At 44.2% G+C, this 14,688-nt stretch overlaps 2 protein-coding genes across 6 annotated transcripts in view; both read right to left on the bottom strand.

Annotated features, from left to right (window-relative positions):
• Positions 1-885, bottom strand: part of MED17 (mediator complex subunit 17) — a 29,255-nt gene extending 28,370 nt beyond the window's left edge. The window contains exon 1 of the mRNA XM_075198735.1: positions 576-885. Coding sequence (XP_075054836.1) covers positions 576-816 — 241 coding nt within the window. The 5' untranslated portion in view covers positions 817-885. The remainder of the gene's footprint in view (positions 1-575) is intronic.
• A 3,645-nt stretch (positions 886-4,530) lies between these two features.
• Positions 4,531-14,688, bottom strand: part of CEP295 (centrosomal protein 295) — a 57,006-nt gene continuing 46,848 nt past the window's right edge. For all 5 annotated transcript variants that reach the window (XM_075198730.1, XM_075198732.1, XM_075198734.1 and 2 more), the window contains 3 exons: positions 6,489-6,603; positions 5,533-5,632; positions 4,531-5,023 (listed from right to left, as the gene is read on the bottom strand). In XM_075198730.1, the coding sequence (XP_075054831.1) occupies positions 4,985-5,023; positions 5,533-5,632; positions 6,489-6,603 (254 nt within the window). In that variant the 3' untranslated portion in view covers positions 4,531-4,984. The remainder of the gene's footprint in view (positions 5,024-5,532; positions 5,633-6,488; positions 6,604-14,688) is intronic.

The following is a 14,688-nucleotide window of genomic DNA, read 5'->3' as shown; positions in this document are numbered from 1 at the left end:
GTATATACAGGGAGCAGTGTATATATGAGGTGAGGGATCACAGTATATACAGGGAGCAGTGTATATATGAGGTGAGGGATCACAGTATATACAGGGGCAGTGTATATATGAGGTGAGGGATCACAGTACATACAGGAGCAGTGTATATATGAGGTGAGGGATCACAGTACATACAGAGGGCAGTGTATATATGAGGTGAGGGATCACAGTATATACAGAGGGCAGTGTATATATGAGGTGAGGGATCACAGTATATACAGAGAGCAGTGTATATATATGAGGTGAGGGATCACAGTATATACAGGGGGCAGTGTATATATATATGAGGTGAGGGATCACAGTACATACAGGGGCAGTGTATATATGAGGTGAGGGATCACAGTATATACAGGGAGCAGTATATATATGAGGTGAGGAATCACAGTACATACAGAGGGCAGTGTATATGAGGTGAGGGATCACAGTACATACAGGGGGCAGTGTATATATGAGGTGAGGGATCACAGTACATACAGGAGCAGTGTATATGACATTAGAGATCATAGTACAGACAGTGATCGGTATACACAGGTCACCTTCTTCCTCCTCCTGCTGTGGCGGCGGCTGCAGCTCCCAGTCGGGCTCCCGGGGCCCCGCTCCTTCCTCATGCTCTTCCTCCGAGTCCTGGCCGAAGTCTATCCGCTGCGCCAGGCGGGCCAGGTTCTGAGACATGGACAGCGGCTGCACGTAGGTCTCGGAGCCGTCCAGCCCCACCTCCTGCACCTGCTTCTCCGCAGAAGACTCGATACTGATCTGAACCGCCGGACCCCCCGACATCTTCACACCGTCGCCGAAAACCACCGGACACGGGAATCTGCGTCTCACCAATAGTGCGCATGCGCGAAATCCTACGGCAGCTCAGCGGTACCAAATTACCCCTCAGTCCAGCTTCGCGGTTACCATGGTAACTGCCTTTGTTGAAGCTGACTGTGCAAAATGAGGTTTGCAAATTTTTCAGTCAGACAACCTGTGTCTATCCCTGCTGGTACTTGTAGTTCCTCCACAGCTAGAGGGCCACTGGTTGCTTAAAACATGAACCCACATTTAGGTTCTACAAATAACTTGAAAATAACCATTCCATTAATACCTTATTTTAAGCAATTTTATATCCCCAAATACAAATGTATCAATTACATTTTTCACCTTATAACTGAAATAAACCTGTCTCTCATATCATCATCATCAAATCAATTGAACTGTGGCCATTTTTCAGAGTATCAGACTACTATAACCAGTTAAATTGCCTTTTTATAAACAAAATGTCAGCACAACTACAAGATACTATTTTTTTACTTTGCAGATTATTTTCAAACGTAGATTACATCTAATAAATAGGCATCAATTGCGATATTATTTAAAATGCATATTCAAATGTTTGAATTGAATTTTTCAGAGCGAGTTTGTTAGATTAATGTATTTACAAACACATCTATGCCTTATTTTATGTTTTGTTAGGCTGTGTGCTATGGACTATAGTAATAGGAACCTTAAAAGCAACAGATTGTGAAAATTGTTTTAGAGCTTTTAGATATCTATGTTGAGAACCGGTATTGATCAATTGATCAATTTCACACTCATGGGAGTAAAACACTGATTATAAATTATTATAGGCACAATTTTTGTACAGATAACATTATAACTGAATACTGTATCTTTCCAAAAATGTATTTAATATCAGACCACAGCACTGCTCTCTTTGTATCTTTATATAGTTTTCCTAAATAATTGGAAGTATTTGAAAATCTTTGTTCAACACCCAAAAAGTTGATGATTTTATTTTTTTTTTCCTACTCTTAAATCCCCTTTATAAAGGCTGTAAAACAAAGATAGTGGGTTATATTTCATGCATAGGCTGCAGGGCACTGGGGGAAAAAAAATAACAGATGCCTCGGAATTTGTTGAAGGCCAGAAGTAACGGTTATGCTTTGTCGCCAAGAAGAAATTGGGAATAAAAACCCAGACTCCACTCTGATGATTCGAGACAGGCCAGGCCTTGAATGGTGAAGTGGAAAGCATTTTCTGTCCTGTATGTGTCTGGGAACCCGAGAGAGGAAGGGGTGGATCAGAGGAAGACCTGAAAAACAACTCGAGAGGATTCTTGCAGTCCTAGGATATACTCCAAAACAGTGAGAGACAAAACACACCAACTCATTAAATAGCTAAACAGGAACGAAGTTGTCAGATTCTGCCAAATTATCTACAGCCTCATCCTCTCCCCTTGCCTGAAACATTCCCAAGGAGCCTATTGGGTGGTGAAAGACTACATTTAGCTTTGGGGAGAAGGTGCCTGTAGGCCTTCAACTTTCCTCCCAAAATCCATAATGGACTGAATTAGTAACGTATCCCAGTGTTCCCCCACCCAATACAAGTAGGTGGGTTAGTCCTTGTTGACCAGCACAACCCTGACCCCAGGCAAGGCTGGCTAATAAGAGTTTGCTGTACAGGCCGACAAGACTGGAGTCTAGATGCATTGAGAAGACAGGCTGTACAAGCACAGCATTCCTGCAATTTGGGGGTTTGGGTCACATGTACAGGACCCAATTGATAATACATATCCAATCCTCTGCATTGCCACCTTCATCTTAAAATGGTTTATGAGGCACTTTGATGGAATGTACAGGGAAACACTCCAGTGTTAAAAGTAAATAGTCTCCAGCAATCTGGGTCACTAGTTCCATGAATGCCAGAGATAGTACAGCAGCATTCAGCCTTCCATGCCCAGGACATTGGTGACTGGGTCAGGAAGACCAGTGTTTGTGGATACCTCCATGTTTACCATTTTATACTGGTACATCTTTCACAAGATTCCTTGTCATTTGTAGAAAAATGGGTATAAGAATTAAAACTGAACGTAACTGGATGTAGGAAAGTAGATGGTCGTGCTAAAGTTGACAGCAACATGGGATGAATTAATCAGATATAAGCTGGCCAAGAGTGACTTTACAGCCAAGACATCCATCAATATGGTCATCAACAAGAAATCTTAACAAATATTTTACACTTAATAGCAATGATCATCAGACTGAGCCATGCCTTATAGACCCAGTGCCTCATTTAGAGTTAAGAGCAAATCCAGGGGTGCCCATGTTTTCATGAGAGGTGCAAATTCAGTTTGTTTTTGCACGCAGGAAAATGCTGCCTGCTGTTGCATGTAGCACACAAATACTGGGCAGCTTTACGTTTACACTGCAATTTATACACCTCCTCCCAACCTTGGTTTTGCTAAGGTGATAAATTGCTTTCAAGCAGGATTTATCCTTAACGCTAAAAAAAAGACCCTAACAAATTATTTTCACTGCTTGTGGTCTCTTCACAAGATCAACAAATCTGGTCTTCATAAATGGAAATTGTGCTGTTCAGTGAGGTAATCCAGCTTTCTACATGATCTTTATATCAATTCCTTCTCTGAGATGCGAGTTTTGCAGCTAATGTTAGCTATGTGCAGGTCTGTAATGAATTTCCATACAGCTTCATTAAATCTTTAAAAGTAAAAAAAAGCTCAGGAAGTAGTAGTCCCATTGTCTATCCTGAGATCATTTACAATAACGAAGTACAAGAGAGACACATAGTAAATGCATGTTATCTTACAGGGATATAAAAACAGTATAGTGTTCAACACTTACATTGTAGTTTATAGTAAATTTAGTGCTCATGCCCACCACAACAGTAAAACGTCCTGTGTTCATTTTAAGGTATATTTTATCTTTGCCCAGGTAAATTTCACCATAGACAAGACAAAGTTTACATTTTAAAAATCAATGACTTTCACTTTCATCATTTTTGATAGGGCACTAACTATTATTTCATACATTGATGGTACTCCTACTGTTATGGTGTGCATAATGCATTAACAAGGCAGTCATCTTAACTATGGCAAAAGATAGACGGCACTTGCCAAATATCTGACATTAGCCACAATAGTATACGTAGTCTCAGACGGATTCCTCGAAAACAAACGTTGCCACCTGCTATCATCATCATCATCATCATTTATTTATATAGCGCCACTAATTCCGCAGCGCTGTACAGAGAACTCATTCACATCAGTCCCTGCCCCATTGGAGCTTACAGTCTAAATTCCCTACTATAGACACACACTCACACACAGACAGACAGACAGAGAGGGAGAGACTAGAGTCAATTTGATTTCAGCCAATTAACCTTCCAGTATGTTTTTGGAGTGTGGGAGGAAACCGGAGCACCCGGAGGAAACCCACGCAAACACAGGAAGAACATACAAACTCCACACAGATAAGGCCATGGTTGGGAATCGAACTCATGACCCCAGTGCTGTGAGGCAGATGTGCTAACCACAAGGCCACTGTGCTGCTATTCTGAAAGCCTCATCTATCTGTAGATTTAATACACTTAATGCAACACAAGTCTGTACACATATTATACACTGTAAAATGCTCACAAAATAATTGACATTAAAAATTAAATGTTTTTTATTTTTTAAAATTCGTAACAAAAGTCAGATTGTAGCATTTTCACATCTCATAAATTAAAATATTTTCATTTAAATATACATTAATGCTTTTAAAAATACAAGATTTAAAAACTTTTATAAAACTGAAAGTACAGTATTAATTGCATTAAAGTGCAACTAGACAATTGGAATCTGATAACAACTACCAGAATAATTTAGACCACAATAAATGATGAATTGGTGGAGTATTATGAAAGTGTTACCAAACATGTTTTGGTAAACGCCTGCTAACTAAAATGTTCATTTTAACACTATTGTAAAGAAGCAGGAAAATAAAAAAAGACTCGTTTGACCTTATTAAAGTATAATAAACTATCAAAATACACTTGGATGCCAAGAGTTATTTTTTTCTTGCGTATATCAATGATGGTGCTTCTATAGACAGCAATCCTAATTACTCCCACAAATCCACAGTAGCCCAAGTATCCTTCAGTCTTAAGCAGTTCTTCATACAAGTTACTTCATTTTATTCGCTCTCAGCTTTTCCAAAGTTCTCTGCAAACATATAATCAATACAGGGGTGTCAAATGGAATCAAAGATACAAATATGACAATTGCAGCACATATCTCTTTAGGGATTGGATAACCAGTCCTGCATGTAATACAGTTAGAACTTGAATTAAGAAGATATTCACAATCTTCCAGCCAGTACAAGACCAGCATCTCCCTATAGTGTCATTGGATACAGAATGAACAACTTGCACTAAGGAATTGTGGGAAGTGGCATGTACACGACCCCCCTGTTCCTCAGCACCAGGAGGAGAGGGTATACGTTCTAATTTTAAAGGCGATAACTCCGTTAATGGGAAGTTACCCCAGTACCTATGCCCCTCAGAGTCAACAAAATCTAGATGCAAACTCAACAAGCAGTAAATTAATGTCTCATGGTTTAAATAAAATGTAATCTGCAATCCAGAAAGCCTGATGGAAGGAAGAAATATGCGACTGCCACAAAACGTTCCCAGACTTAGGTTAAGCAGACTAAAGTTAAGTACTCAGCTTACCCTCTTAAACTCTTTAGCCTTTTCCCGGTTCCTGGAGTAGGACTCCTGGCGCATCACCTCCTCTTTCCTTGTTTTGACTTCATCAAGCCGATTGTATAACCTGGAGGAGAAGCCAGGACAAGCCAATACATGAAAACAATATTTTAGCTTACTTTGGTGTACAGGGTAGCCGTGGCCTAGAGTGTTAGACGCATGCCACCAACAAGATCCTTAATGAATCAGGCCCCTAGACATCTGAACTTGAGAAACTTCTTATTTCAGTCTCCTGGACCATGTTACAATGCAAGGGGTGCAAATTAGTTTTCTGTTTTGCACATAAGTTAAATACTGACTGTTTTTTCATGTAGCACACAAATATCAACTTTAAATTTCAGTGTACAAATAAGCTATCAAGTATTTGTGTGCTACATGAAAAAACAGCCGGTATTTAACTTACGTGCAAAACAGAAAACTAATTTGCACCCCTTGCATTGTAACATGGTCCAGGAGACTGAAATAAGAAGTTTCTCAAGTTAAGATCCTTAAAGAATCAGGCCCTTGGTCACCATGAGATGATAAAGAGAGTGTGAGCCAAGTAGGAAGAAATAAAACCTAGAGAGGGCGTTTGGCTATATTTAGGTCTTGGCAGCAATGCTTATTTTATAAATGGGGCTATCGGTCAAACTATCACCACCTGAATGGGACTTGGCACACAACGAAAGGTTAACAAACAAGATCTACCCTTTACAGACTTAACTTTGACTCTTCTTGAAGCTGTAAACTTATTTTATTTTTTAAAACATTAGTATGGTTATTTTTACCCCCTGGCCTATGAAATCCCAGTCTTGCATTACTGAAGACAAATTTATGTTTAGATAGTGATAATGCAAATGGTTCCATTGTAAAAGCTTGTAGAGGCAGAAGGGCTGGAATTTAAAAACAAACAATTGATCAGTAACACTAGATTATTACCCTACCTTACAGTGCGCTGATGCATCTCTATCTCAGACAGTTTCCGGTCTTCCGGGGTGCACACTCTGACCTCAACCACTTTCTTCAAATGTCCTCCGTCAGTGAGGACTGGATCTGCAACTGAAATAAGCGCATTCATTATGTCATAGCAATACATGAATGAAAAAGCAGTTTGACCAGTGATTTTATACGAGGAGAATGAGAAAAAGTAATAGCAAACCAATTTATTTGAAGATTTAACACTCGACCTGTGGCACATTTAAAATTCAAGGAGCGTACACAAGTACTCACATGCTACAACACCAGCACCTAAGTCAATCCCTGAAATCAGTGGAAAAGGGTTTGTATCGCAACAGTTCACATCGGAAATATGCTGCAATTTATTAACCTAATTATTGCACGCCACGTTTTGTGTCCAAAATTACCCAACTTTTTAAAAGCTTTTCAACTTTATGATTAAAGGCGCAGTCCCATATCTGAGATACAAGCTACTGCCATGAACCAGGAAAGTATTCTGCTGTGTGTTAATGATGCAGTCAGCAGTGACATTGTTCCATTGTAGTTTGTGCCTAATTTCACCCGATCAGCCAGACTAACGGCCACAATCATATTAATAGGTGAAAATATGCAGATAAAATAGGATTTTTGTACTTACTGTAAAATCTCTTTCTTTGAACAAGAGTTGGGGGACACTGCTCACATTGGGGTATAGAGGGCACTGTGGGAGTAATGGCACTAAAAAAACTTGCCTAGCCTGCTCCCCTCAACTCTATGCCCCCTCCACAGGAAGCTCAGTTTATTTACTAACCAAGTCACAAGAGAGGGTGAAAACACAACCAACAGAACACACATCAGAACTGTCACAACAAAGGGTGGGAGCACAGTGTCCCCCAACTCGTGTTCAGAGAAAGAGATTTTACAGTAGGTACAAACAAAAAAAAAAAAAAAGAAGAGGATTTTTATACTTACGATAAATCCGCTTCTCCGATTTCTCTGATCCCCATGAACACTGCTACCATGGGGTTGTATGAGGGGTGCGTGGAGTTGGCACTTAACTAGTTAACTTGTTTAATGTATCAAGCTGACCGACCCCCCTGCCCCCTCTGCAACTACCTGTAGCTCCTTAGTTTAATTACAAAGCCCAAGGAAAATAGGCCAAACAACATACAGCAGAAGAGAGGGAACACAGTCTCCCACAGATGGAATGAGAGAAACGGAATTATCATAAGTATAAAAATCCTCTTTTCTCTTTCATCCTATTTGGGGGACACTGATACCATGGGCACGTTCTAAAGCAGCCCCCCTAAGGGTGGGACCACTCTGATAGCCCAATACGTAGAGCACTACGGCCACAATTGGCGTCTGTAGACGCAAAGACATGGAATTGATAGGATTTTGTAAAAGTATGGACTGAGGACCAGGTGGCTGCTCTGCAAAGCTGGTCCGGTGAGGCACCATTTCTCGCTGCCCAAGACGCCCCCAACGAACGAGTGGAATGGGTAGTAAGTCGACCTGGCATAGATCGGTTAGTACTGATATAAGCCTGCCTAATAGTGGCAGTAATCCATCTTGCAATAAATTGCTTTGAGGCTGGCCATCCTCTAATGTGAATTAAAAAAGATAAAACAGAGACTCTGTGCATTGAAATTCAGAGCGCCCTGACCACATCCAAACACTCCATTGAATTTCGTCCAGAAGACGATGCCCCCGCCGCCTGAAACACCGGAACCACAATTTATTGGTTCATGTGGAATCCCGAAACCACCTTCGGTACGAACGAAGGACTAGTCCGCAGAACTGCTCTGTCCTTGGGAAAAACAAAATACGACTCATGACAAGAGAGGGCTCCTAATTCTGGCGAGCTGATGCAATCGCCAGAAGGAACACTACTTTCCACGTTAAGAACCTTCGATCAGCTGAATGTAACGGTTCAAAAGGAGGCATTGTAAGCATATTGAGTACCAGATTGAGGTCCCATGATGGTGTAGGCCGAACATAAGTCGGTTGGATATGCACGACTCCCTGCAGAAAAGTCCTAATATCTGGCATGTCCGCTAAACGAAGGTGAAAGAAAACTGAAAGGGCTGATATTTGTACCTTAAAAGAGACCCGCATCCAGGCCATCCTGGAGGAAAGCCAGGAAACGGAGAAGATGAATAGACAACGTATGGCAGGGCCGATTTTCACACCATCTAATAAGTGCGCCAGATCCAATTGTAGATACGAGCCGAAACTGGCTTACGAGCTCGCAACAGAGTATTCACAACTCTAGGAGAGAATCCTCTAGACCACCAAAGGCTGGCTTCAACAGCCATGCCGTTAAAGTTAGTCGAGGCAAGTCCTGATGTCGAAATGGGCCTTGGAGAAGGAGGTCGTCTCGCAGTGGTAGACACACTCCTTGACCTACTTCCATCGAGATAATGTCTGCGTACCATACTCCCCGCAGCCAGACAGGAGCTACCAGAATCCCTGGGAGTCCCCCTTGCTTTACTCGTCTGAGAATGTGGTGAATCATGGGTATAGGGGGGAGGGGGAACAGATATCTTAACCTGAAGTCCCAGGGCATTGTCATGACGTCGACGGCTACTGCCAGGGGGTCCCTTGCCCTTGCGCAGAATCTCGGGACCTTCTTGTTGTGAGTAAACGCCACGAGATCCAGGTCCGGGAGACCCCATCTCAGGATCAGCAACTGGAAGACCTCCGGATGTAGTGACCACTCCCCCGGCATCACCGTATGATGGCTTAGATAATCTGCCTCCCAGTTCTGGATGCTTGGGATGAACACCGCTGAGATTGAGAGAACATTCTGTTCTGCCCAGGCGAAGATTTGAGCTGCCACTGTCATTGCTGCTGTACTTCTGGTTCCGCCCTGTTTACATAAGCCACTGCTGTGGCATTGTCTGATTGTCACCTGACCGGACAACCCTGAAGCAAGGTCTGGGCTCCCCGAAGAGCCATTAGCATGGCCTTCAACTCTAGAAAGTTGATTGACAGGAAAGACTCCCGAGTCGACCAAAACTCCTGTATCCGTAAGTGAAGGGCCACAGCTCCCCAGTCCCTCAAGCTGGCGTCTGTGGTTACTATGATCCAGGACCATGGGGGGCAAAGGACCTGCCTACTGATCGTGGACCAACCACCACTGAAGACACCCTTGCTTGTGAAGACAAACGGATCCTCTGGCATTCCAAATGCAGATGGGAACCTGACCACTTTGATAAGTGGTCCCACTGGAAGCAGCGGAAATGGACCCGGCCGTAAGGAATTGTTTTGAAGATAGACACCATCTTCCCTAGGAGACGCATGCATAAGTGGATGGTCGGACTGTGAACGGCCAGGACATGTGTATTTAGTTCCCGTAATGACCTGGCCTTGTCCTCCGGGAGAAACACCTTTTGCTCTCTGGTGTCCATGAGCAGCCCCGAGAAGGTCATCATCCTCTGGCAGGGAACCAATTGTGATTACTTAGATTTATTACCCATCCATGGTGCTCCAAGACCCTGATGGTAAGTGTCAGGTGCTGTTTCAACAGCATCGCTGATAGGGCCCTGGTGAGTATATTGTCTAAATATGGTATTATCTTGACCCTTCTGGAACGAAGACACGCCACCATTATGGACATGATTTTTGTGAACACTCTGGGCACTGTAGAGAGGCCAAAGGGGAGTGCCCGGAACTGGTAATGAGCTAATCCTACCAAAAATCTGAGAAGTGACGGATGTCCCTCCCAAATGGGGACATCGATTGACGCTAAAAACGCGTCCATTGATCACTGATCGGAGGGACTCCATACAAAACTTGTCCACCCTTATATATAGATTTAACATTTTTAGATTTAAGATGGGTCTGAATGATCCATCCGGCTTCGGGGCCAGAAACAGGTTTGAATAGAACCCCTGTCTTTTCTGGTTGTCTGGTACCGTGCAAATGACTCCTGCAGAAAGAAGAAAAGCGACACAGAGCCGCATCACCCGTCTCCTTTCTGGAGCGTAGGGTAAGGATGTTGCAAAGAAGCGATGAGGGGCCGGACCTGACAGGTCTATCATATACCCTCTCGCCATGATCCCACGAATCCAAAGGTCTTGGGGGGGGCTTACTCTATCCACTGTTCTTTGAACAGATTCAATCATCACCCCCCCCACTCCTGCTGCCTCAAGAAAAGGTCAGTCCGGATGCTGGTTTTTCCGTAGCTCTTGCGGACTGTCGTCTGGTAGCGAAGGAGGACCTACCTCTATAAGAGTGTCCCCTGCTACCGGTCGGTCTGCCTATAGTCATCTGACCCCTAGCAAAAAAGCCCCTCCCCCCCTCCTGCGTCACAGTCAGTACAAAGTGCCACCGGATCCTTTTTGTCCAATAGGCAATTTAACTTTACATTTTGAACAAGTGAAATCTTTTGTAAGTGGTGCTTTTCCCTTATCTGACATGTTTGTTTAAAGAGGAAAACACTTAAGCTATAGAAATACAGTCACACAAGATATAGCTTGCATAGGGGCATCACGGTGGCTCAGTGATTAGCATTTCTGCCTCACAGCGCTGGTGTCATGAGTTCTTTGATTTTTCTTAGCTGAGTTTTTACGGTCTTTGCCCATCAAGACGAGTCATGAGTTCAATTCCCGACCATGGCCATATCTGTGTGGAGTTTGTATGTTCTCCCCGTGTTTGGGTGAGTTTCCTCCGGGTGCTCCGGTTTCCTCCCACACTCCAAAAACATACTAGTAGGTAAATTGGCTGCTATCAAAATTGACCCTAGTCTGTCTCTCTGTCTGTGTGTATATTAGGGAATTTAGACTGTAAGCTCCAGTGGGGCAGGGACTAATGTGAGTGAGTTCTCTGTACAGCGCTGCGGAATCAGTGGCGCTATATAAATAAATGATGATGATAAATACAAGTATAGCAACTAATTATAACGGTAAAAGTTGTATCTTGTAACCAGCCTATGAAAAGATGTAAGTTGGCCAAGTAGAATACAAACGGATATTATTACTACTTGCACACATAGACCAAAATATCCCTCTATCTAATATGAATATAAAGGTATATAATAATGGTACATAGCTTCTGGCTAAGCACGATATGCAGGAGAGTCAGTCAGCAGTGTCCCGTAAAGATAGTGTCAGGCTGAGGCAATCTGTCTTCCCGGGCAATTCCTTTGGCGCACAGATAGGTTCATCCATGTATGTAGAAAAGGTGGGGGAGCTCTATATTCTTTAGCTCCGCCCCCAACATTTACTGCTGCTGCTTGTTGAATTGGTGCCGTTTTCCATTTACTGTGGCAGCCACCGTATGTTCTATCCTCCATCCTTACTAAAAAAAAAAAAAACGGATTCTGCAGCTCAGGCCAAGATTCCCCCCTCTTTTCTCTGAGAAAACTTGGTATGCCCCGGCAAGATGGCAGCCACAACTGCACCGAGTACCGGCGCTCTATGCCTGTGATGGCTAAACGCGGTTTTATGGGAGGCTGTCAGTGTGATAGCGGCTTGATTAAGCCGCCTGTCAACACGGTTAAAACACTGCCAGCTCTGTCAGCGAGAGCCGTTCGGCTCTCACAAGACAGAGTAGTGCCGCTGCCCCATAGGAGTGTGCTCTCTATCTGCATAACACACTCCTCAGATCCAAATAAAATAAAATAAAAAAATAGTACCCTTTTAAAACAAAAGGAAACTAATTAAAAAAAAAAAAACACTAGCACAAAAGTAAGTCCAACTACCTTGGGCACTTAATCTAAACTGAGGAGCTACATGGGGTTGCAGAGGGGAGGGGTCGGTCAGCTTGATAGATTAAACAAGTTAAATAGTCAAGTGCCAACTACAAGCTCCCCTCATACAACCCCCATGGTAGCAGTGTCCCTCAGATAGGATGAAAGAGAAATTCTATTTTCTCTTTCACTAGTTGAGGGACACTGCTCACCTTGGGTACGTTCCAAAGCTGCCCCTATGGGTGGGAATACTCAGAATGAACAGCATGTAAAGCTTTACGCCCAAAACTCGTGTCTTTTGAAGCAATGACGTGGAAACGATAAAACTTGGTGAATGTATGAACACAAGACCAAGTAGCTACGTCTGTGTAACGTCTGTGTATGCTACAGCTCTGAGGACAGACGTGTCCTGCGTGCTCTCCGTTGGAGCCCAGCCTGCAAACCTTATGGGCCCCGCATTCATTCTCGGAGATGCCTGCCTCCTCTGCCTCCTTACCTGATGCCGATTCCTGGTGACTTCCGCCTCCCTTAATGCATCTCCCTGCCGCCTGCCGTCTCCCCTCTGGGCCGTGGCTTCGGCCTCACTCCCCGGCCACTCCGGACTCCTCCGCTCAGCTAACTGCTGTCTACTGCTGTCTACTGGCCCGCCTGCAACCTGCTGCCTTCCTGCACCCACCATTCCTGCTCCGTATCTGTTCTACTCACCGGGTCCTGCAGTCTTCTGGACGCCGCTTCCAGCCTCCACGTGCCGCGGATCTCCTTCACCGGGTGATGACTCCTGCAGTCTTCTGGACCTCCACGACGCCGCTTCCAGCCTCCACGTGCTGCTGATCCCCTTCAAGTCCTCTGGTCGCTGATCCTCCTGCCTGCGGTCCCTGGCTCCTGCTGCTCTGTTACCAGCTCTCTTGCTGCGGATCCTCCTGTCCGGTGCCTTCTGATGCCACTCTGTAACCATCTCTCTGGCTGCCAATCCTGTGGTCTCCTGTTGCTCTGTTCCAGTGGCCTCTTCCTGCCCTCCAGTCCTGACGCTGCTGTTCTCCTCCAGTCCTGCGGTTTCCCTTCCAGTGCTGTCTCCCATGACCTCCAGCTACTCCGATTCCTGAGGCGTCCTCACTGCTCCGGCTGTTCATCCATCTGAACTCTGGTCCGTTGGCCTGTCCCTCAGGATCTCTGACAACCCTGGACCCTCCTGCTCCTGAACGCTGGTCCCCACAAACTACTCCTGCTCCTGTGATTACCTGGAACTCTCCCAAACTCTCCCGGTACCTGCACTCTGTAGCCCTCACTGCCTTTTGTTGTGTTTCATCTGATCATACCACCAATCCATTTATTTAATTTAATTTTTATCTATTTTTCCCACTTTTCATTTTAGTATTACCCACTCTCCATTGCTTAGATTGTATTTTCATTCATTTCACTGTGTTTTTTTTTCCATTCATTTCACCATACCACCTATCCATTTATTTTATTTACTCCACCTTATTTTATTGTTCCCCACAGTACATTGTCTACACCGCTTAGATCGTGACTTCAATCTACTTAAGTTAATCTATTTATTCTATTTATTTTATTTATTTCACCTTTATTCTACTGTTCCCCACTGTACATTGTCGTCACTGCTTAAATCGTGATCATTATTATATCTCATTCATTTCACCCCACCGCCTATCTATTTAAGTTATCTATTTATTTTATTTATTCCACCTTTATTTTTGTTCCCCACTTTACATTGTCTACACCGCTTGATCGTGATTTCATTCTCCTCCACTTCACATTGTTATTGCTCTGCCACTGCTCTTCTCCTTTTACATTGTCCACATTGCTTTCATTGGTTTCACTGCTTTGTCTCCGCTTCTTATTTGATCTGTTCCACTTCGGACTCCCTACCGCTGCCCTCCTCTCTGTACTTCTCCCCCTCTCCTCCCCGCTTGCTCCAGCCGTTCTCTTATTCCCCCGTCTGTCATCATGCCGCCTCGCTCCTTTCCTATACCCATCCTCTCCCCCAGCCCTCGCCAAGGGCCCATATCTCTCTATCCTATCTCTCACCCCCCCCCCTCGCTCCATCAACCCTGACAATCTCATCCATATCTCCTCTTCTTCGTCCCTCCCTTTTTCGTGTGCCCTCTGGAACTCTAGGTCTGTCTGTAACAAACTGTCCTCCATTCACGACCTCTTCATCTCTAACTCTCTTAATCTTCTTGCCATAAGTGAAACCTGGCTCACTTCTTCTGATACTGCCTCTCCTGCCGCTCTCTCCTATGGGGGCCTCTCTTTCACCCACTCCACCAGACCAGACGAGCGTCCAGGAGGGGGAGTGGGCCTCCTCCTATCCCCTAACTGCACTTTTCGGGTCATACCTACTCTACCTTCCCTCGCCTTCTCCTCCTTTGAAGTCCACTCCATTCGGCTCTTCTCCCCCATCCACCTCCGTGTCGCCGTCATCTACCGTCCCCCTGGCCCTACCTCTCTTTTTCTCGACAACTTCGCCGCCTGGCTCCCCCACTATCTTTCCT

Source organism: Mixophyes fleayi, chromosome 2 (genome assembly GCF_038048845.1).
Source record: "Mixophyes fleayi isolate aMixFle1 chromosome 2, aMixFle1.hap1, whole genome shotgun sequence".
Lineage (NCBI taxonomy): Eukaryota > Metazoa > Chordata > Amphibia > Anura > Limnodynastidae > Mixophyes > Mixophyes fleayi.
Note: the sequence above shows the minus strand (reverse complement) of the source record. Positions and strands in the feature narration are given on the sequence as shown.